The sequence below is a fragment of the Macaca mulatta genome, chromosome 4, assembly GCF_049350105.2.
Source record: "Macaca mulatta isolate MMU2019108-1 chromosome 4, T2T-MMU8v2.0, whole genome shotgun sequence".
Taxonomy (NCBI): Eukaryota; Metazoa; Chordata; class Mammalia; order Primates; family Cercopithecidae; genus Macaca; species Macaca mulatta.
The window spans coordinates 77,003,699-77,027,819 of record NC_133409.1 but is presented as its reverse complement, the minus strand read 5'-3'; the positions used below and the strand labels follow the sequence as shown (position 1 = coordinate 77,027,819).

The window sequence follows — 24,121 nt, the reverse complement described above, 5'->3', positions numbered from 1 at the left end:
ATGTGACTTGGAATCCTTATCAGTAATCTGAAAGTCATTGGAATGATCAACTTGATACTTTTTTTCATTTCTTATACTAATATTTTTTATAGCTATGGAAAATTAATCAGGCCAGGTGCGGTGGCTCACACCAGCACTTTGGGAGGCTGAGGTGGGTGGATAACCTGAGGTCAGGAGTTTGAGACCAGCCTGGCTAACATGGTGAAACCTCGTCTCTACTAAAAATACAAAAATAGCCAGGCATGGTGGTGGGTGCCTGTAATCTCAGCTACTCAGGAGGCTAAGGCAGGAGAATCGCTTGAACTCAGGTGGCAGAGGTTACAGTGAGCCAAGATCGTGCCACTGCACTCCAGCCTGGGTGACAGAGTGAGACTGTCTCAAAAAAAGAAAAGAAAAGAAAAGAAAGAAAATTAATTAGCATTATTCTCTTGGACTGTATTTAATTTTAAGGGCTTAATGCTTTGGACAGTTTTCTTCCTTCCTTAGGTAATTGTGAATAAATATGGAGATAAAATATACCCTATTCTCTTGATAAGTGTTTTATAATTTTAAATTTGTTAGAAAATCACTCCCATGCCTTCTCATAATGAGCATAGTACATCCACAATCATAGATTTCACAATCAGGTTAATCTACAATGTGGAGCTAGATACAAAAGAGCTTATCTGATCTCCTTAAAAAGTTGGCATTGTGAAAATAAAAGATGAGAAAACTTTCTACAGTTAAAAGAGACTTTATTAAATCCTGGTTTTAGAAAACAACCTTAAAAATTTTTTTTTTTTTGAAAAATTGGGGAAGCTTGAATATGGAATTAGACTGAATTTTAGATGATTTGGGAAGATTTTTGTTAGTGTTTTTGGGTGTGATAATAGCATTGTGGTTATTTAAGAGAATGCAGGATTGTTTTTAGGAGATGCAGGTTGAACTGTGAAGGGGTAAAATGTCATTTTGTCTACATCATCCTTTCAAATAGTTTGGGAAAAATTACATGTTAATATAGATTAAGAAAACATGGTAAAATAATAAGAGTTATTGAATCTAGATGTGATGTATGGATGTTAACTTATTCTTTTTTTTTTTTTTTTGAGACAGTCTTGCTCTGTCACCCAGGCTGGAGTGCAGTGGCACGATCTCTGCTTACTGCAAGCTCTGCCTCCTGGGTTCACTCCATTCTGCTGCCTCAGCCTCCTAAGTAGCTGGGACTACAGGCGCCCGCCACCACACCCGACTAATTTTTTGTTTTTGTATTTTTAGTAAAGACGGGGTTTCACAGTGTTAGCCAGGATGGTTTCGATCTCCTGACCTTGTGATCCACCCACCTCGGGCCTCCCAAAGTGGTGGGATTACAGGCGTGAGCCACTGTGCCCAGCCTATGTTAATGTATTCTTTAATTTCTTTCATATATTTGATCTTTTTGAAAAAGTTTTGGGGAGAAAAAGATTTTTAAAATGACCACATATGAAAGACACCAGAATATACAAAACAAAAGCATACATGTTGAACCTGGGCAATGTAACAAGTCCCTGTCTCTAGAAAAAAAGAAAAAGATTAGTTGTGCCTAATGGTACACACCTGTGATCTCAGCTACTCAGGAGGCTGAGGTGGGAGGATTGCTTGAGGCCAAGAGGTTGAAGCTGCAGTGAGCCATGATCGTGTCACTGCATTCCAGCCTGGGTAACAAAGTGAGACTGTCTCAAAAAACAAAACAAAACTGACCCCTGAACCCCACCAAAAAAAAAGCACACACAATATTCATAATAATATAAAAGATAATATTACAGAATTGAGAACAAATAATATCAGTTTTTATCAATACCTATATACATGGATTTAACTGTCCAATTGTAGATTTCAAATATTTATAAATTACCATCTTAAAGTGAAGATAAAAGTATTATCTTAGCTGTTCCTGTTGTCTTGGCTTTTTCTTTTTGCAAAGACCCTTTTAGTACAGTTGATATAGAAGATCATGAGTGTGCTGTGTGGCTGCTCCTACGGAAGAGCAAGTCAGATGACAAAACCACGCGACTCGAGGCTGTGCAGGAGATGTCGGAGGCCCATCATTGGCATGGTAATGAGACCACCCGAACAGGTGGCAGGTCTTCAGCTGGCTCTTGATTTCCGATGTAAAAGACAAGGGAGTGAGATTCAGGAAGGAAAATAATTCAGGCAGTCTTAGTATATATAAAAAGTATTTTAAAAATTTTAAGAAGCTTCAATGATACGGAAAGTAGAAAGCCTGCTGACCTGGTAGTCAAATGTGTTTGGTAAGAATGAGCTCAAAAATGAGGTATATATATTTGTGTAACTTTCTACCGGAACAAAGTTTTATTTGGTTACATACTTCTTTGAGAGCAACTCTTGATTCTGATAGTTGCCTAATGTACTTGAGTTTTCTTTGGGTTTCTGTTTAATGAAGTATACTTAATTGCTTGCTACACCATACAATTATATTTGCTTTTACTTTTACAATCTACTTGACTCTAATACTAATAGTTGAATGTACCCAATTTGTATGTGTGTATATCATTTTTAATGGACTATTTGAAATATATAATTGTGTTTCAGAGTCACACATTTTACAATAAAAATACTTTAAAAAGAACTCATATCTGCTCTGGTTATAGTACATGGACAAAACTATATTTTGTTAGTAGAGCTGTCTTGTAAAAATGGGCAAAATAGAAAAAAATAATTTTCTCAGCTAGGCACAGTGGCTCACACCTGTAATCCCAGCACTTTGGGAGGCTGAGGAGGGTGGATCACTTGAGGCCAGGAGTTCAAGACCAGCCTGGGCAACATGGCAAAACCCTGTCTCTACTAAAAAAATACAAAAAATTCAGCTGGGCATGGTGACGTGTGCTTGTAATCCTAGCTACTGGGAGGCTGAGGCACAAGAATTGCGAACCCACGAGGCAGAGTCGTTAGTGAGCTAAGATTGCACCACTGCGCTCCAGCCTGGACAACAGAGCAAAACTGTCTCAAAAAAAAAAAAAAATTCTCAAAGAAAAGTTAAACGCAGAATGAGATCTCTGAAAATTAATTTGTTAATTGGTTGGCGGCTACAATTATAATAATTTATAATGTAAGTATAAGCTCACTTAATGTTGGTGGAGATTTAGAATAGAAATATTTTTCAAAATTTGCCTTCCAGGGCTCCATTCCAGACTTACTGTATCAGAGAAATCAGAGGAAGTGCCCTGGCCCATAGATTTTGAAAAAGTTCCCCACTTGATCCAGAAGTACTCACCCAGGTTATTATTATTATTATTTTTTGAGACAGAGTCTTGCTCTGTCACCCAGGCTGAAGTGTAGTGGTACGACCTCCACTTACTACAACCTCCGTCTCCTGGGTTCAAGCTATTTTCCTGCCTCAGCCTCCCGAATAGCTGGGATTACAGGTGCCCACCACTACGCCTGGCTAATTTTTGTATTTTTAGTGGACACAGGGTTTCACCATGTCGGTCAGGCTGGTCTTGGACTCCTGACCTCAGATGATCCACCCGCCTCGGCTCCGAAAGTGCTGGGATTACAGGCCTGAGCTGCAGTGCCCGGCCAATCCCAGGTTATAAACTGCCACTATTGAAAATAATGTTTGCTTTCATGATTGGAATTTTGTTTTTGATATATAAAGAATGGCATGTTTAATGGAAAGTACTGGTATTTGGAACTGCAGACTAAATATTCATGGGCATTATGAATACCAAAGCACCATAGCATCACCACGGGGCAGCAGGCTTAAACGCAACCTCATGTGTTTTGAGTAGTGGTCGAAACAGCTTTTGAATGCTGGAATTGTTTTAAAAAGAAGTTAAATTGGTTCTGACTTACCAGTTTCCACCTTTGAGCTTCCTTTTTTCCAAAAAGTTAGGCTGTGACCCGGTCTCCGGATATACGTTGAGGAGAACTGTGAGATGAGTCCTGGAAATGTAGCTAGCTTATAGGTATTGTAAATGTAGTTGCACTTGGGACATTTTGGATTACAAATTTGCAGAGCAGTCTAAAACTTAGAGTGCTTTCAGTAGTTTGTTCAGTTAATCTTTACAACATCTATCAGCTGGTTTTGGTATTAACAAAAGATAATGCTTTTTCAATAGATTACCAGTATAGGCTAATTGCTCAAGCCTGTGATCCGAAAACTCTTATTGGTTTGGCACGAAGCAAAGAGAGTGATCTTCGCTTTTTTCTCCTACCACCTCCTTTGCCATCTTTAAAAGAAGTAAGTAAAACAATATTAATAATAATTTAGAGAGTGAAAAATGGTTTAATATATTATCTTCACTTTGGGTACAAAATACTTTAAAAAAGTAGTTGTTGGCTACTTCTCACAAGCAGATAAACTGGAATGTAAAACTGAAATCATAGTAGTTATACAAATATTTGGTTCCTCAGGAGGGGCCGTTCCTGCTATATTATTTTCTGCCTTTGGGAATTGGGAGTCTCTGTAAACCAGTGGGTGACATGCCATAGCATATCAGCATCCATGAGTTGGTCACTTCTGAGTTTCTGTAGGTCAGGTTTTCTTAGCCTCAGCACTATTGACATTTTGGGCCAGATAATTCTTTGTGGTAGGAAGCTGTTGTGTACATTGTAGGGTGTGTAGCAACATCCCTAGACTCTACTCCCTAGATGCTAGTAGCACCCCCTAGTTGTAACAACCAAAAATGTCCCCAGACATTGCCAGATGTTGCCGAGGCAAAATAGCCCCTGGTTGAGAAACACTGCGACAGATTTAAAGCATGCTTCTTGAGTATCTTTCCTAGACCAGAAAATGAAACTCTTAAAACTTATGCGTTCGCAGCTTTTTGAAAAATAGGAAAATGAGGCCGGGCGCGGTGGCTCAAGCCTGTAATCCCAGCACTTTGGGAGGCCGAGACGGGCGGATCACGAGGTCAGGAGATCAAGACCATCCTGGCTAACACAGTGAAACCCCATCTCTACTAAAAAATACAAAAAAAAAAAAAAAAAAAAACTAGCCGGGCGAGGTGGCGGGCGCCTGTAGTCCCAGCTACTCGGGAGGCTGAGGCAGGAGAATGGTGTAAACCCGGGAGGCGGAGCTTGCAGTGAGCTGAGATCCAGCCACTGCACTCCAGCCTGGGCGACAGAGCCAGACTCCCTCTCAAAAAAAAAAAAAAAAAAGAAAAATAGGAAAATGAATATGCTAGATATTAATTATTAGAGAAAATGAGATAGTAACAAGTTCTGGATTTAAAAAGCAGTAGCTTTAATTAGTAAGGGTGCAATACTTCATTTTGAGTCAAGATGTTGAGAATGTCAAGATGTCAGATGAAAATTCAGAGTTAAAGTTTACAGTACGTCTCTCAGTTTGAAGTAGCAAACGTGAAAATATAGAATTCAAAATTAAATGATTGTTTATTTACCTGGGTGGGTGACTGTTTTCAAGACTGAAAGCAGTAATTAATCTCTGATATCTCTTTCCCTATATCTCTGTATCACATATATATGTATATGTATATATAGAGAGAGATGCACATATCATATATGGCTTTGATATATATATATATGGCAAATATTGGCTTTGAGTATTTGGATATTTTTTGTTGTACTCAGTTGTTGAGTATTTATGAAGAATTTCCTTTCATTTCAGGATTCTTCCACTGAAGAAGAGCTCAGGCAGTTGCTGGCTTCCTTACCTCAAACAGAGCTGGATGAGTGTATCCAGTATTTTACATCTTTGGCTCTTAGTGAAAGCAGTCAGAGTCTAGCTGCTCAGAAGGTTAGCTCATGTATTCACTTCAGTAAATATTTTTGAGTGTCCACTCTTTCCAATGTATTGTGTCAGGGGCTAGCATTCACCCAGTAACTGAGTAAACATGCTAACTTCTGGTTGTGTGCCATGCCCTGGGCTGGATGTCAGGGATGACAGGGAGGCAGGTAAATAAACAGTCACAGAGTGTGTAAGAGAGATAAAGGTGATTTCAGGAGCCCTTCACTCTGCTTAAGAGGTCATTTACAGCTTCACAGGAAGTAACTCTTAAAATTTTATCTTAAAGAATGAGGGCCGGGTGTGGTGGCTCATGCCTGTAGTCCCAGCGTGTTGGGAGGCTGACACGGGTGGATCACGAGGTCAAGAGATAGAGACCATCCTGGCCAACATGGTGAAACCCCATCTCTACTGAAAATACAAAAATTAGCTGGGCGTGGTGGCGCATGCCCATAGTCCCAGCTACTTGGGAGGCTGAGGTAGGAAAATCGCTTGAACCCGGGAGGCAGAGGTTGCAATGAGCCGAGATTGTGCCACCGCACTCTAGCCTGGTGACAGAGCGAGACTGTCTCAAAAAAAAAAAAAAGAATGAACAGGGCTGAGCGCAGTGGTTGACAACTGTAATCCCAGTGCGCAGTGCATTGTGAGGCTGAGGTAGGAGGATTGCCTGAGGCCAATAGTTTGAGACCAGCTTGGGCAACACAGCGAGAACCCCCATGTCTATAAAACATTACAAAAAAAAATTAGTTGGACGTGGTAACATGTGCCTGTAGTTCCAGCTGTTTGAGAGGCTGAGATGGGAGGATTGCTTGAGCCCAGGAGATTGAGGCTTCAGTGAGCTGTGATTGTGCTGTTGCACTCCAGCCTGCGCAATAGAATGAGACCCTGTCTCAAAAAAAAAAAAAAAAAAAAAAAAAAAGAAAACAAGGCCCTCAGTGAATACTGAATTCTGATATTCTTGGGGTGCAAGTTATTCTTTATAAAAATCTCATACCTCTAAGAGAAATCAGAACGAATAACCACCATTATTAACTGCAGTAACTATGTAATCTCAATGAGAGGAACGTATTTTGTCAGTAAAAAAAATCACAGTATTCTATATTCTTTGACCAATTAAATGCATTTTCTCATTTTTCCCTTTTATGAGAAATTAGGGACACATCAGTAGACAGGACTTGTCTAGTATACTTTACGTAATTTCCCCTTTTGGGCCATGTCTTGGAATTGCTCCAGTGAATTATAGTGGTGTTTTCTTTTTGAGCTGAGAGTTCCGTCGTCTGGCCTCTATACCCTTTCTGTACACTGACCTTCTTATGCTTTTAAATTCTGTTCCCAAAGTGGCTAGAAGGTGCCATGGTTTTTTGACAAGATATCCCTGGCTCTTTTTGATTCTTCCTGCCCTACGAGATATGGCTGCTTCTCCAAGGAGATCTGATTCTTCTTACAGGAAAAGGTTAAGAGTCCAAAACCCAGGCACTAGGTGTGCGTAATAGTTCTTCATGAAGGTAGAGCTGGTGGACCTTGGGGGCTCCTAGATACCTAAGTAACAGAGCAGAACAATTACCTTTTTCTTAAAAGGTCTTAAATTTATGGTGATATTTCCAATTCAACTAGTTTTCTTTATAATCCACATACCATAAAACCCTTTAAAACTATACAATTCATTCAATGTTAATATACTCATAGAGTTGTATAATCATTACTCCAATCTAATTCCAGAATATTTTCACCATCCCCCAAAGAATCCCTCTAACCATTAGCAGTCACCACTCATTCCCCTCTCCAGCCCCTGGTAACCACGAATCTATTTTTCCTATGGATTGGCCTGTTCTGGACATTTCATATAAATGGAATCATCTAATATGTGGCCTTTTGTGTCTGACTTCTTTCACTTAGCATAATGTTTTCAAGGCTCAACCACATTGTGGCATATCAGTGCTTCATTCCTTTTTATGGCCAAGTAATAGTCCATTGTATGGCTATGCCGCATTTTATTTATCTGTTCATCAATGATGGACATTTGGGTCATTCCTATTCTTTGGCTGTTATGTATGAATAATATTTCTATGAACATTCTATCGTTTGGCTATTATGTATGAATAATACTTCTATGAACATTTCTAATTGGGAAAAAAAAAAAACTGTACTGTACAAGATAGGGAAAAAGCAAAGCATTTTTCCTTCTTTCTCACACCCCTTAACACTTCTGACACCAGAAGTGTGGAGGGTTTTTCCCTACACACTCAGCAATTCTCCATAAGACACCAGCTCGGTGTCCTTCCATTTAATTCAGTTCTGACGTCTCTACCTAGAGATGGTATCAGAGCCTATAGGTTAAGGGCTCTGTCCCACAGGACTGCCCCCCACTTCAGATGCCAGTCACGTGTTCCAAGTGTGACCTGTGCTTCTGATCAGCCATAAACTGGCAGTGCCCATGACCCCCTCCTTGGGTTTGATTAATTTACTGGGATGACTCATGGAATTCAGGAAAACACCTGACTTATGCTTACCGTTTATTATAAAGGATATGACAGAGGAGAGGGATGGACAGCAGATGGAAGAGACGCATAGGGCAAGCTATATAGGAAGGGGTGCTGAGCCTTCATGCCCCTCCGGGTGCATCACCCTCCAGATATCTCCACGGGTTCTGGTATCCAGAAACTTTCCGAACCCTGTCCTTCGGATTTTCATGGCTTTAATCAGTTGGCATGGTTGATTGAATCATTGACCTTTGGTGATCACCTCAACTTTCAGGCCCTCTGTCCTCCCCAGAGGTTGGTGAATAGGGCAGAAAGTCCCTACCCTCTAATCATGTCCTTAGTCTTTCTGGCCACCAGCCCCCTTCCTGAAACTATTTAGGGGCCCTCCAGCCACCAGTCATCTCATTAGCATACAGAAGACACTCATCACTCTAGAGGGAACCAGGGGTGGAGACCAAATATATGTTTCTTATTAGATCTCAATATCAACATTCATGTGCATGTCTTTGTGTGGATGTATGTTTTTAGTTCTCTTGAGTATATACCTAGGAGTGGAATTTCTGGGTCTTGTGGTAACTCCGTGTAACTTTTTGAGTAACTTTCAAATGTTTTCCACAGGGACTTTACCATTTTACATTCCCACCAGGAATATATGTTATTGTCCATCTTTTCTTCTAGCCATCCCATTGTGTGTGAAGTAGTATCCTCATTCTGGCTTTGATTTGCATTTTCCTAATGCTTAATGATGTTGAGTACCTTTTCACGTGCTGTTGGCACTTACATATCTTCTTTGGAGAAATATCTATTCAAATCCTTGGCCCAATTTTTTTTTAACTAGGGATTTTGTTTTTGTTTTTGAGATGAGGTCTCACTGTGTTGACCAAGTTGGAATGCAGTAGCTCTTCACAGGCAAAATCATTACGTGCCCTACAGCCTTGAACTCCTGGGCTCAAGTGATCCTCCCACCTCAGCCTCCTGAATAGCTGGGTCTACAGGTGTGAGCCACCATGGCTCCCTTTGCTCATTTTAAAATTGGGTTACTTGTCCTTTCGAAGCATCTTTTCATGTTGTAGCACCCAATTTAAAAATGGGCTTTTTTTTTTTTTTTTTTTGTTGAATTGTAAGAGTTCTTGATATATGCTAGATACAAATCTCTTATTAGATATGTTGAATTGTAAGAGTTGAAATTTTTTGTTGTTGAATTGTAAGAGTTCTTTATATTGTTGAATTGTAAGAACTCTTTATGTATTCTGGATGCAAATCTCTTATTAGATATGTAATTTGCAGATATTTCTCCCATTCTGTGGGTTCTTTTCACTTTCTTGATAGTGACCTGTGCACCCCAAATGTTTTTAATTTTCATGAAGTCTGGACAGGCATGGTGGCTTATGTCTGTAGTCCTAGCACTTTGGGAGGCGGAGGTGGGAAGATCACTTGAGCCCAGGAGTTTGAGAACAGCCTGGGCAACATTGCAAGACTATCTCTACAAAGAAGAAAAACATTAGCCAGTTGTGGGGTGTGCGCCTGTGATCCTAGCTTCTCAGGAAGCTAAGGCGGGAGGAGCACTTGAGCCTAGGAATTCAATGCTGCAGTGAGCAGTGATTGTGCCACTGCATTCCAGCTTGGGCAACAGAACAAGTCCCTGTCCCTAAAAAAAAATTTAAAAATAAAAAACATTTTTGATGAAGTCCAATTTATACATTTTTTTTCTTTTGTTGTTTGTGCTGTTGGTGTCAAACCTAGGAAACCACGGGCCTGTCATACCAAGTAGTTTCTTATCTAAATCTGTATTCTTCCCTTCTCTATTCTTATGCCCCTGCTTTTCATCTGGAAGCCAAGGAACCACCTCATTTTCAGCAGGCCTTGTCTAACATCTGACAGTTTCAGCTTGGTTGGGACCAGGCTGTTTACAGACAGGGTCTTGTGGACTTGGGTGCTTCTCTGTGTTCTGCCATAGTGTCTCCCACTCCCATCACTAACTTCTCTCCTGCACCCCCATGTCAGAGCTCCTGAGACCTGGCCTGACATTACTGTTTAGTTAATATTCCTCTACCTTCTATAGTGTTCTGTAACCTTACCTTTTGCCAAGTGAAGAGAGGGAAAGTGGTTTAATACCACCATGCCACTTCTTTTTTTTGAAATGGAGTCTCCCTCTGTCACCCAGGCTAGAGTGGTGCGGTGGTGTGATCTCGACTCACTACAGCCTGTGCCTCCTGGGCTCAAGCAGTTCTCCTGCCTCAGCCTCCCGAGTAGCTGGGACTACAGGCATGTGCCACTACACTAGGCTAATTTTTTTGTATTTTTAGTAGAGTTGGGGTTTCACCATGTTGGTCAGGCTGGTCTCAAACTCCTGACCTCAGGTAATCTCGCCTTGGCCTCCCAAAGTGCTGGGATTATAGGTGTGAGCCACTGTGCCTGGCCCCACTATGCTGCTGCTTTGTGCAGAATTCTTGGCCTCAGCAGTAAAGAGTTACATAGTTTAAATTGGCCTTGTGCATGTGTATGTGTGTGTTCATAGTTAAAATATCATGTGTTGGCTGGGCGCGGTGGCTCAAGCCTGTAATCCCAGCACTTTGGGAGGCCGAGACGGGCGGATCACGAGGTCAGGAGATCGAGACCATCCTGGCTAACACGGTGAAACACCGTCTCTACTAAAAAAATACAAAAAGCTAGCCGGGCGAGGTGGCGGGCGCCTGTAGTCCCAGCTACTCGGGAGGCTGAGGCAGGAGAATGGCGGGAACCCGGGAGGCGGAGCTTGCAGTGAGCTGAGATCCGGCCACTGCACTCCAGCCTGGGTGACAGAGCGAGACTCTGTCTCAAAAAAAAAAAAAAAAAAAAAAATATCATGTGTTTGTGTGTTTTAACATTCACCATCTTGGAGAGGACCTGGGTCTTCTGACAACTTCTCCTACCCATTCCAGGTGCCTCATTTTAAAGATCTTCCCCTAACTGAAGTTTTTCTGAAAAAGTAATTCATATGACCTTTTTTTTGAGATGAGGGTCTCACTCTGTCACCCAGGTTGGAGCACGGTGGCATGATCTTGGCTCACTACAGCCTCCGCCTTCTGGGCTCAAGTGATCGTCTCACCTCAGCCTCCCGAGTAGCTGGGACTACAGGCATGTACCACCAGGCCTGGCTAATGTTTTTTGTATTTTTGGTAGAGACAGGATTTCGCCATGTTGCCCAGGCTGGTCTCTAACTCCTGGCTCAAGAGGTCCACCCAGCCTCAGTCTTCCAAAGTGCTAGTATAACAAGCGAGAGCCACCGTGCCTGGACCGTATGACCTTTTAATTGCATTGTCTTTACGCTACACCAATTCAGTATATTTAGGAAACATAGATCACACTGGAAATGATGAAACTGACACTTGAAACGTTCCCATTCTACTTGGGCAGATCACAGACACATATAGATCCATCCTTTAAGTAAAAAAATTGTTTTTAGTATTTTTTTAAAAAACAATGAATGCTTTATGTTTAATGAAGCACCTTTGATTTTTCCACTTGGAAGGTACTGGTTTCACTTTGATTTGAGTCCCTGTTCTTTTTTTTAAAACAAGAGGTAGCATATCTTTAATTAATTTTTCAAATAAATATTTAATTTTAATTCTAATGTCCCATCTCTTTAGGCCAGTAAGCACTGCCTTTTACTTTTTTTTTTTTTTTTTGAGGCACAGCATCGCTATATCCCCAGGCTGGAGTGCAGTGGTTCCATCTCGGCTCACTGCAAGCTCTGCCGCCCAGGTTCAAGCGATTCTCCTGCCTCAGCCTCCGAAGTAGCTGGGACTACAGGCGCGAGCCACCATGCCCAGCTGATTTTTGTGTTTTTAGTAGAGACAGGGTTTCACCATGTTAGCCAGGATGGTCTCGATCTCTTGACCTTGTGATCTGCCTGCCTTGGCCTCCCAAAGTGCTGGGATTACAGGCGTGAGCCACTGCGCCTGGCCTCCTTTTCGTTATTCTTATTCCCCCTACTCTGCCTCAAGTTTGTCATGCCTCCTGGATTTCACATATGCCAGGAGGCTGGGGGTGCTGACATGGCGGGTGGAGAGAGTCCATCTGGTTTGCAGTAATCTGTCTGCCCAGTTTATGACAGACCTGTCTCATAGTGGTCCCCAAGGGCCCTTCAGTGTCAGTGTGCTGTTTCTATATAAAACTGCTTTCAAGCTGGGCACAGTGGCTCATGCCTGTAGTCCGAGCTACTGAGGAGGCTGAGGCAGGAGGATACCCCAGTCCAGAAGTTTGAGGCTGTGGTGCTCTATGATAGCTTCTGTGAACAGCCACTGCACTCCAACCTGGGCGACATAGTGAAACTGCATCTCTAAAAAATAAATAAACAAAACTCCTCATGTACGGAGGCGACTGTCAACCCCAGCATATAGCCAACACAATAATGTTTGGTTTTGGAACAGAGTTCTTAACCTTTGAATACCATGGACTCCTTTTGTGATTTGGTTAAGTCTAGGAACTCAGTTCTAAATGCATAAAATATAATGCATAAGATTACAAAGGAAACAAATTATATTGAAATACTGTTATCAAAAGAGAAAATAAATTCTTATATAATTAATACATGTATTTATGGATGCATTCAATAATAAAATATATTTAAAACATGAAAGTTGAAGTTAATTAAAATTTTTCTCTAACTTTTTATTTTGGAATAATTTCAAATTTAAATAATTGCAAAAATAATACATTTCATTAAGTTTTACCAATTACTGGCTGGGCGCAGTGGCTCACGCCTGTAATCCTAGCACTTTGGGAGGCCGAGGCAATTAGATCACGAGGTCAGGAAATTCAGACCATCCTGGCTAACACAGTGAAACCCCATCTCTATTAAAAATACAAAAAAATTAGCCAGGCGTGGTGGCGGGCGCCTGTAGTCCCAGCTACTTGGGAGGCTGAGGCAGGAGAATGGTGTGAACTTGGGAGGCAGAGCTTGCAGTGAGCCGAGATCACACCACTGCACTCCAGCCTGAGCAACAGAGTGAGACTCCATCTCAAAAAAAAAAAAAAAAAAGATTCACCAATTACTAACATTTTATCCCATTTGTTATATCATCCCTCCCTTTTACTTTCCCTCTCTCTGCAGATATATTTTAAGATACCTATTCACACACATTTAATATTTTTCTCCCTGAGCCATTCATTAGGTACAGATATGATGCCCCAAGGACATTCCCTGAAAGAACCACAGTACAGTTATCAATTCAGAAAATTTAATATTGATATAATACTGTTGTCTAATATTAAAATACTCCGTATTTGAATTTTCCCAGTAATTCTTTTATGACAGCTTTTTTTTTTTTTTTTTTTTTTTTTTGGAGATGTAGTCTCGCTCTGTCACCCAGGCTAGAGTGCAGTGGTACAATCTCAGCTCATTGCAATCTCCGCCTCCCTGGTTCAAGCAATTCTCCTACCTCAGCCTCCTGAGTAGCTGGGATTACAGGCATCCGCCACCACGCCTGACTAATTTTGTATTTTTAGTGGAGACGGGATGTCACCATGTTGATCAGGCTGGTCTCGAACTCCTGACTTCAGGTGATCTGCCCGCCTTGGCCTCCCAAAGTGCTGGGATTATAGGCATGAGCCACTGCGCCCAGCCTATGACAGCCTTTTTCTTTTTAAAAAATCTATTGCAGGATCTAGTCTGGTATTAAGTGTTGCATGTGAGTCTTGTGTATTTAGACTCCTTTTACCTGAAAATTTTTTCAGCCTTTCTCTGTCTTCATGACATTGACATTTTTGAAGAGTACAAAGCAGTGGTTTGTAGATTGGCCCTCAGTTTAGTTTGTCTTATGCTTCCTCATGATTAAATTTGGGTGTGTGTTATTATAGGAATACGATAGAGGTGATTTTGTGTCCTTCCCAGTATGTCATGCCCGGAAGCACGTGATGCCAGCTCACCCCTTATTGTTGATGTTCCCTTTGTTCACTTGATTAAAGTGATGTCTGCCAGTTTTCTCTGCTTGAATGTTAATATATTTCTTTATTTGAAATTAATACCACTCTGGGAGGCTGAGGCGGGTGGATCACGAGGTCAGGAGATTGAGACCATCCTGGCTAACACAGTGAAACCCCGTCTCTACTAAAAAGACAAAAAATCAGCCGGGTGTGGTGGTGGGTGCCTGTAGTCCCAGCTACTCAGGAGGCTGAGGCAGGAGAATGACGTGAACCCGGAAGGTGGAGCTTGCAGTGAGCCGAGATCTCGCCCCTGCACTCCAGCCTGGGCGCCACAGTGAGACTCTGTCTCAAAAAAAAAAAAAAGAAAAAAAGAAATTAATACACGATTTGTAGGAGGAGGTACTACTTTGAAATTAGGAGACTGTCCTGTTGCTCTTCAAACTTTCAGCCAGTGGTTTTATTTAATAATATTCTTTGAATGAATCTTGCCTGAATAACAGTTATTGTTAGGTGGTTACAAAATGCTGAGTTTTTCCCCCTAATTTTATTACTCCTTATTCATTTATTTAGTACTCTTCTGTAGGAAAAGCTTTCTTCCTCCTCCCATTTCTCCTTTCTGCCTTTCTTTCTAATCCATATGGGATCACATGTGGTTATTTTTCTTCACTAGATTATAATCTATTACTCTCCTTATTCATACTGATGTTCAGATTGTCTCAGGTTTGGCTGTGGGAGCCCCTTCAGGTTGTCTCCCATGTCTTTTGGAAATGGTTTGTCATTATTTTTGGAGCACTTGCTTATTTTCTGGCATTAGAAAATGTTCGTCTTAGACTTTCCCTATTCTAGCCCTAGAATCAGCTGATTTTTTAAGCAGCCTTGGTTCCTTTTAGGGCTTATGGTGTTTAGTAACCAAGTTCTGGGCTAGGGAAGCTCATTGCTGCTGTCGTTGCTTTCAGGCCTTCGGTGGATAGAGCTGGGGAAAAGAGGCAGCTTCATATGGTTCTGTTCAATATGTACCTTTTATTTTTTAATGACATACCAGTGTGAATGCTGTTGTTGCTTCGCTGAATGAGAACATTGAACTGTTGATCTCAAATCATTATTGCTAGGGAATACGGAAAGCAGTGTAGATTTGGGATCACTAGTATGAGAATGCAACTTCACCATTTGGTGATAGTTGGCATTGAAAGGAAGGGTGAATATAACTGTATTTTCAGGTAGCTGCAACATGAGATGTGATACGAAAATACCTGTGCTTTCCCTTACAAACAGAATCACAGGGACTGCTAGTGTTACTGTGGTTTATTGTCTGTGTTCATAACTGAATACTATGCAGAATTTCAGTTAGAGGTTAGGAAAAAACAGGTAATTTTTTTTCCATCCAGGTTTACACCCTGCCTGCCTTGAATTCTATCTACCCCATACCCCTAAGGACCTTGTTAAAAACTCCTGCTTTAGAATGAACATAATTTTAAAGACCAGTTAGTTTGGACAAATCACAGAGCTCTAAGGTGGTAACTTTTTATGAGGAAACACCAGAGATGGGCCGGGCACGGTGGCTTATGCCTGTAATCCCAGTACTTTGGGAGGCCAAGGTGAGCGGATCACGAGGTCAGGAGATCGAGACCATCCTGTCTAACATGGTGAAACCCCATCTCTACTAAAAATACAAAAAGTTAGCCGGCTGTGGTGGCACGCGCCTGTAGTCCCAGCTACTCGGGAGGCTGAGGCAGGAGAATCACTTGAACCTGGGAGGCGGAGCTTGCAGTGAGCTGAGATCACACCACTGCACTCCAGCGTAGGTGACAGAGTGAGACTCCATCTCAAGAACAAAACAAAACAAAACAAAACAAAACACCAGAGATTGGCTCTTATATATTACTGTTGCCTTCAATTTTTCTACCTATTCCTTTTCCTTTTTTTTTCTGTCTGTTTTCAAGACAGGGTCTCACTCTGTTGCCCAGGCTAGGGTTCAGTGGCATGATCATGGCTTACTGCAACCTTGACCTCCCTGGGTTAGGCAATCCTCCCGCCTCAGCCTCCTGGGTAGCTGCGATAGTAGGTGCACCACCTTTCCTAGCTAATTTTTTGTGGAGATGGGATTTCACTGTATTGACCAGGCTGGTCTTGAACGCCTGGGCTCAAGCAATCCACTTGCCTCGGCCTCCCAAAGTGCTGGGATTATAGACGTGAGCCACCACCCTTAGCCTGTACCTACTCTTTATTGTTGTTTTCAATATCGTCATTCTCTAGCTTTTTCTATGCACTTCCTTAATCCTTAGGAAATTATTGTTTGTTGTACTCATAGAATTTGATGTTTGGTGTTTCTTAAATCTTTATGAATTTATTTAGTCTTGTCATATCTTAATTCAGTATAAAGCAGCAGTAACTATGTACATTTATTTTTACATTAGGGTTTAGAATATAATCCATACAACCATACTGTGAGTTTGTTCCTTTGTATTCATTCCTTTTTGCTTGTACTTCTTACTGCCACAAAATCTGCCAATTCATAAGTAACAAGCTTCGCCAACAATGAGAATGGAATGGGAACTGCATTCTACATCACACTGCCGAAATGGCCAAGACAAATGAAAGTCCTAGATCATTTTTCTTCGCCTTCTCCCCTCTCTGTCCTTGGGGAATTTAGAGTAGAAATAGATGAGATGATTCAAGGGTACAAGGTGGGAAGAGGGGTTTGAGGGAGCCAGGATGTGGTGATAAATCTTCAAGAAAAAATTCCTACCCCCTGACAAAGTTCACCAATCCGCTATTTACCATTATCTCTGCCACAGAAGGATGACTTTTCATGACTTAGCCCCATCTCAATCCTCAGTTTAAATAATGTGACTCTCTGAGATCCAATGCACGTTTAAATGTAAAAAACCAGAATATTATATACGAGAAGAAGGCATGAATAAAAAGTAAAGTGACCAAAAATTATTTTTACTTGGTTTACTGAACCATGGACCTTATAAATTAACTAAAAATGCAGAATCTTATGGATTATATTTTCTATAGAAAACACTGGGCTTTATATTAATGTATACATTTTTCAGCCATTACCTTGTAGTTGTCCTCTTTTGCCAGCGGGTGGGCTGTACGCGCACAATTATGACCCCTAGCTCCAAAGTGAAGCACTTCCAAAGCACCTACAGCAATGCAGCAATACATCTTCTCTCCATCCCTTCCGTCTCTCCTACCCCAATGCGCACACACTCTCTCTCTCTACATGAGTAGTAGCACAGGATACATACACACTGTTTTATACCTTTTTCTCACTTAAGGATTATTGTGGAGATTGGTATATATCAGTGTAAGAAGAGACTCAAAATTTTTAGACTGGCATAGCATTCCATTGTACAACTGTACCATAATTGATTTAACTAATCCCCATTGATGAATATTAGCAGGTTTTCAGTCTTTATTATTGTACAAACAATACAGCAGTGAGCAAACTTGCATATCTCTCACTTTCCATATGTGTGAGCATCTCTGTAGGATCAATTATTAAAGGGCATGTGCACTTGTGATCTTGATCGCTGATGCCAGGTTGTCCTTCATAGAAGTCGTGCCATTGATACCACTCGCAGCAGGGCGCTGTGCGTGCTTGTTTCCCTAGAACCTCGTCTGTCTGATAGATGACAAATGTAGTTTCTCAGTGTCCTTTCAATGTGCATGCCTCTCATGAACAGTGCTGAGTGTTGTTTATATATATTTATAAAATAAATATATAAACAGATATATAGTTATTTATATTATTATATTTATGTATTTTATATATAATGAATTATATTTAGAAGTATAATGCCTCTAAAATATAAAAATCTAAATATAAATATATAATTTGCATATTATATAATATATGATATATAGCTATAAAAATGTATATATAATATATAGATATAAAAATATATAGTATATTATAATATATAATAAATGTAAATATATAATATATAATTTATGTTTTTATATATTTTAGAGTTATATTTATTTTCCTAACAAGTTTATGTTTATGACTGTTGCTTGTGTTTCTATAATAGTGTTGGTATTTTTTGTCACTGACTTGTAGGAGATTATTGCATATTAGTGACATTAACCCTTGATCTGTGATAAGAATTGAAATTGAAATGTTTTAATTTTGAAAACATTCAATTAAAAAATGAAATGTTTCTATTATTTATGTTTTAATATCTGTTAGAAATAGTCCCCACTACTCTTCTGTTTTGTAATTTTTGTAACGATTTTTGTTTATCCTTGCATATGAACTTGAATTGAATTTCAACTTGAGAAGAATTTAAAGCTCTGTGATCATTGTCATTGTGATCTCTCTTTTTAACTTGTCCAATAATGCTTTATATCTTTTGAATTATGTTGATTATTAGACTTTAAGTAGGCTATTAGCAGAATCTGGAAAATAATATACTGTTCTGACCACTGGCGGGGGGGCTGAAAGAGATGACAGTAGAACATCCTGGGCTTTTCTTGTTAAAGAATTGTGAGTTAGTCTTCACACTTTCAAACAAAAGGACACAGAGGAGAGACTTGAGGAGGACACAAAGGTTGCGCTCTTCTCGGAATAATTTGTATGTTTTCTGTTCTGATAACCCACAGTTTGCATAAAATTCCTTTTACGTTTCCAACATATTTTGAGGCCCTACACATTAGTATTTTCTAATGCCATCTATTAGTACAGAAATTTTTTTTTTTTGTCAAACAAGAATATTAGTCACTTTTTTTCAGTAAAAATTTTAATTATTTTAATTTCAGGGTGGTTTATGGTGTTTTGGAGGAAATGGACTTCCTTATGCTGAAAGTTTTGGAGAAGTTCCTTCAGCAACAGTGGAAATGTTCTGTTTAGAAGCTATAGTAAAACATTCTGAGGTAATTTACATTTTCAAAATGTAGTTTACTTTTTATGATTTCATTGAAATAATTATATAAGTTGATTCTTGCAAGGGCAGTAATCATCATTTACTGTAAAAGGAGAAAAGTCCTTCACTTATCTTTAAATTTCTGCTTTCCTCCAGTTTTGATTGTTAGACTAATCATGATTTAGCACCAATAAATGAGATTCTATTTTGCTAAGTATTTCTAAAAATTTATTTAATTTTAATTGCATAGAAGAAATTAGCCCATCATCTAAATGTGGCATTTGCCTTTGAGTTATGTTGTCTTCTACTGCCTTTCTCAGATATTTTTACATATTATTTTCAGATAATTTCCATTAAAACAACTGCCAAAGATGTGACAAGATAAAAGAAAAAAACAGGCCGGGTGCGGTGGCTCACGCTTGTAATCCCAGCACTTTGGGAGGCTGAGGCGGGTGGATCACCTGAGGTCAGGAGTTCGAGACCAGCCTGGCCAACATGGTGAAACTCCGTCTCTACTAAAAATACAAAAATTAGCCAGGTGTGGTGGTGTGCGCCTATAATCCCAGCTACTTGGGAGACTGAGGCAGGAGAATCGCTTGAACCCGGGTGGCAGAGGTTGCAGTGAACTGAGATTGTGCCACTGCACTCCAGGCTGGGCAACAGAGCGAGACTCCATCTCAAAAAAATAAAAAAAAACAAGGAAATATTAGATGACTGTACTCTTGAAGTGTGACTGTAGCATGTATCAGTGATGGTTAAACTCTTTGGTACCATAGAAACTTTTGTATCATGATGACAGTTTAAAGAAGAAAAAGGCAACAAACCTTGTAGTGCTCATAGTGCAGAAACATCACCCAGGAAATGTGTTTAAAAATGCACATTTTTCCACTCACTTGTATCAAGTTTAATGTCATAGATTTGGTGTGGAGTCCAGGAATTCGCATTTGTAGCCAGCACCCTGGTGAGGTGAATGCAGGTGATCTGACCCACATCAAGACAAACACCATCCTTGAGATTCTGAACTCTCCAGTTCAGTTTTGGGACACATTAGACATGGCTTAAAAGCCATGTGTGGAAAGTTACCTTTACACTAGAAAGTCATCTTTAGTTCTCACCCATGAAATAAGGAACTGACCACAAAGCAGAGGGAATAAGGTGTTGTAGTACAGAAGGGACCTGGGAAAATTTGCTCGAGTGTGATGTCTCCTGAGTTGTTTTCTGAAGCAATAGCTGCATCTTCAGTAGAAAGGGCAGTGCATGGAATATAATAGTTACCTTTCCAGAAATCTCTCAAATGATTGCAGATCTTACTTGATATACAGTATATTTAAAAGGCATACATTTTAAAGCACTTAAAATATGATATAATTTAACAAAAATCTAGAAAATGAAAATTGCCATATGTACATATGGTGTCATGTTCTTGAGTAAAACTAGTGATGGGAAGAGGCAAGGCTGTGCCCAGTGACATTAGAAAGACTGACTTGTTGGTCAGTTCTCTTCCCTTAACTTAATATGCATGTTTTCTTTTATCTGTTTTCTCCATTAAAACTTCAATCCCTTTTTACTTTTACCTGATCTTTCTCTCTTAAAAAATTTTCCAACTTCTAAGTTTGAGGCTAGCCCCATAGCTGTGGGCATTGTGTGGAATGGGGTGTGGGACCACAGAGGTCACTGGTTTCGCCCTGTGTGAGTCCTTATTTGCTGAACGAAATCTGTCTGCTTGCATAGAGGACTATTTCCTGGGAACAGGTGGCAGATTTCTCAAGGTGAGAACTGTTTTAAGGTAATTTCAAGTCAAAGTGTCACTATAAATTGAAACCATTTTGTAATAATGACATTGTCAGGTTACATCCGACCAAGAGCTAAGCAGAATGAGAATAATGATTTTAGTAGTCCTGGTGAGAGATGCCTTCTTGGGATTTTTTCTATGATTTTGAAGCACTTCCCACTTAGACAGGGATTTACTGATTTAAGCAAGCTGAGACAAGAGCTTTGAGGAGTCTCCCTGCATCCCCGCCCTTGAGCAGGAGCTACCTAGCTGTCCCCATGACCAGGCTGTGTCATCTCACGTCATGAATTTGTGCAATGTCTAAGGGAGCTTTCGTTTATTTATTGTGCCAGATATCCACACATTGTGATAAAATCGAAGCAAATGGAGGCCTGCAGCTACTTCAGAGGCTGTACCAACTTCACAAGGACTGCCCTAAAGTACAGAGAAATATAATGCGTATCATTGGAAATATGGCTTTGAATGAACATCTTCATTCTTCTATAGTTCGCTCAGGTAACAGCGTTACATACTGAGTATTTTTTACTTTGTTTTCCCACCTCTACCCCTCATGATATGTTCATTTGTAATAGACAAGGCTCTATTTAGGGTTAGGTAGGGTCCTTAGAACATGTTATTTTGGTAAAGGCAAGGAATTTCTTGAGATTGTAGATAATCTGTGCCTAAGATAATCAGTGTTGTAGATGATCATAGGAGAGCAGGTTTGCCATGATGATCATCTAATTATTTATGTAATTTTTTTTTCTTAGAGAGAGTCTCACTGTGTTGCCAAGGCTAGAGTGCAGTGGTGTGGTCATAGCTCACTACAGCCTTGAACTCCTGGGCTCAAGGGATCCTCCTACCTCAGCCTCCCGAGTAGCTGGGACTACAGGCACGTGCCATTGTACATGGCTAATTTGAAAATCTTTCTATAGAGACGGGGGTCCCACTTTGTTGCCCAGGCTAGTCTCGAACTCCTGGGCTCAAGTGATCCCCCTGCCTTGGCCTCCCATAGTGTTAAGATTACAGGTGTGAGCCACCATGCCCGGCCTGTAATTTTTGATGTGATTGGGTTAACCAAGAGGCATAGTCAGGCATAGTCTCTCAAAAAGAGATTCATTTTATGATTAATGATTTTCCCTCTTGCAAGTAATAAACCAGCTGTGGGGAGATACTTTAAGACCAAGCAAATATCCTGCTCTCTATCTTCTGGCAGTTCCTGCCCAATCTAGTCTTCACCTTAATGGTTTTAAAATCATTTTCTAGCTCCAGCACACCCTCTGCATTTCCTTTTCAGCTTTTGGCATTCTACTGGAAGCAAGAGTCCTTCTCTCTCCCTCCTCCCTCGCTCCATATCCTCCCTCCCTTCTATTGACAGGTCCATGAATTCCTATTTTTAATAGTTTATAATTTATTGCTCTACTTAATAATTTGGTGCCAGATTGTTCCAGCTTTGACTAATGGGAGCTCCAGCAAACTGGCCCATGTCCTCTATGATATGCCCATGTTATTTTGGGGAGGCATTTCTTATTTCCTGGTATAACAAGATATTTTAGGCTCATTTCTCTGAAGAAACCTCTATCCTTTTAGTGGGAGAATGATTCTTAGAGACCAAGGTCTAAATGATAGGAGTGCATATTGCTCCTGGGGTGTCTTTGCTTCTTGCCTCTTTCAGTAGAAAGAGCTGGATAATACATACACACATGTATATATACACACAAATATACATATATACACAAATATGTATAAATGTATATGTACACATATATGTGTGCTGTGGGATGGAGGATACACTTTCAGCACTTACTAATGTAATTTTCGATACTGTTTGGTTATGTTGGTCATCTTGCTCTTTGCTTTCTATTTGTCCCTCTTTTTCTTCTTTTTTCTGACTTCTTGTATTACTTGAGTGTTTGTTTTTAAATTCAGTTCTTTCTCCTCTTTTGGCTTTTTATATTGTGTTTGTGTGTAATTTTTAATGGTTGTATCCTTACAGTCTACTTTGAATTAAGATTATACCATTTCATATGATGTAAGATCCTTACAACCCCATAATTCAGTTCACATCCCCTGCCATTCTTTGTGGTATTGTTGTAATATATTTTACTCTTATTTATAGACTTCACAATATATTTTCATTGTTGTTATTATTTTTTGAGACAGGATCTTGCTGTGTTGCTCAGGCTGTCCTCAAACTCCTAGGCTCAAGCGATCCTCCTACGTTAGCCTCATAAGTAGCTGGGACTATATGTTTGGGCCATTGTGCCTGGTTACATTGTTGTTATTTAAGTTTTAATAATTGTTTTAGTTTATTTTGTGCTTCTGTAACCTAAGGCTATATGTTGGAGGCTGGGTAATTTATAAATAACAGATTTATTGTCTCTCAGTTCTGGAGGCTGGGAAGTTCAAGATCTAGGTTCTGGCCATTGGTGTCTTGCGAGGGCCTCATTGTTTTATCATCACATGGCAGAAGACTGAAGGGGAAGCTAGCCTTCATGTTGCATGAAGCCTCTTTTTTTTTATTTAAAATTTTTTGAATTTAAAATTTTATGTACATAATAGTTATACATATTTATGGGGATGTACAGGTAGTGATGTTCTGATACAAGCATACAATGCGTAATGGTCAAGTCAGGGCAATTGCAATAGCAATCACTTCAAACATGAATTAATTCTATTAATGTGAGAGGAACACTAATGGCCCAGTCACCTCTTAAAGGCTCACCTCTTCATACTGTCACATTGGCAACACTTGAATTTTGGAGGGGACACATTGAAACCATAGGAACAGTCATGTGACATTTAAAGAATATAAGAAATCAAAAATCTTTTTTGTTTGCATATTTATAATCTCCAGTGCTCTCCTTTTTTTCTGTATATATGAATTTACATCTGATAATATTTCTCTTCAGCCTAAAGACTTTCCTTTAGTATTTCTTGTGTATTGGGTCCGCTGGCAATAAATTCTTTCACCTCATTATTTTAAAATGTCTTTACTTTGCCTTTATATTATGCCCAGGAAAAGATATCTTCCCTGGATATTCTTTGTTGACTGTGTGTGTGTGTGTGTGTGTGTGTGTGTGTGTATGTATATATATATTATTATTTTTTTCCGGCATTTCTAAAATGTCATTCCACTCTTTCCTGGAATCCATTGTCTGATGAGAAGTCTCTTTGGATTCCCACTTTGTTCTCTTATATGTAATATCTTTTTTCTCCGGCTTCTTTGAAGATCTTTCTGTTTGATTTTTGACTCTGAAATGCCTAGGTGTCATATTTATCCTGCTTGGGGTCCACTGAACTGAGAGAATTAACGTATGCATTACCTCATACATACCATTTTTTCTGGTGAGAACATTTAAAA

The 24,121-nt window shown here is 39.9% G+C and overlaps 1 protein-coding gene across 4 annotated transcripts in view; it reads left to right on the top strand.

Moving 5' to 3' along the window:
• SERAC1 (serine active site containing 1) overlaps positions 1 to 24,121 on the top strand; it is a 59,609-nt gene that overhangs the window by 19,689 nt on the left and 15,799 nt on the right. For all 4 annotated transcript variants that reach the window (XR_013416273.1, XR_013416272.1, XM_015137054.3 and 1 more), the window contains 5 exons: positions 1,940 to 2,071; positions 4,098 to 4,219; positions 5,609 to 5,737; positions 18,883 to 18,996; positions 21,111 to 21,273. Coding sequence is in view for 2 of the 4 variants with exons in the window: in XM_015137054.3 (XP_014992540.3) it covers positions 1,940 to 2,071; positions 4,098 to 4,219; positions 5,609 to 5,737; positions 18,883 to 18,996; positions 21,111 to 21,273 (660 nt within the window). In the remaining 2 variants the exon portion in view is untranslated. The remainder of the gene's footprint in view (positions 1 to 1,939; positions 2,072 to 4,097; positions 4,220 to 5,608; positions 5,738 to 18,882; positions 18,997 to 21,110; positions 21,274 to 24,121) is intronic.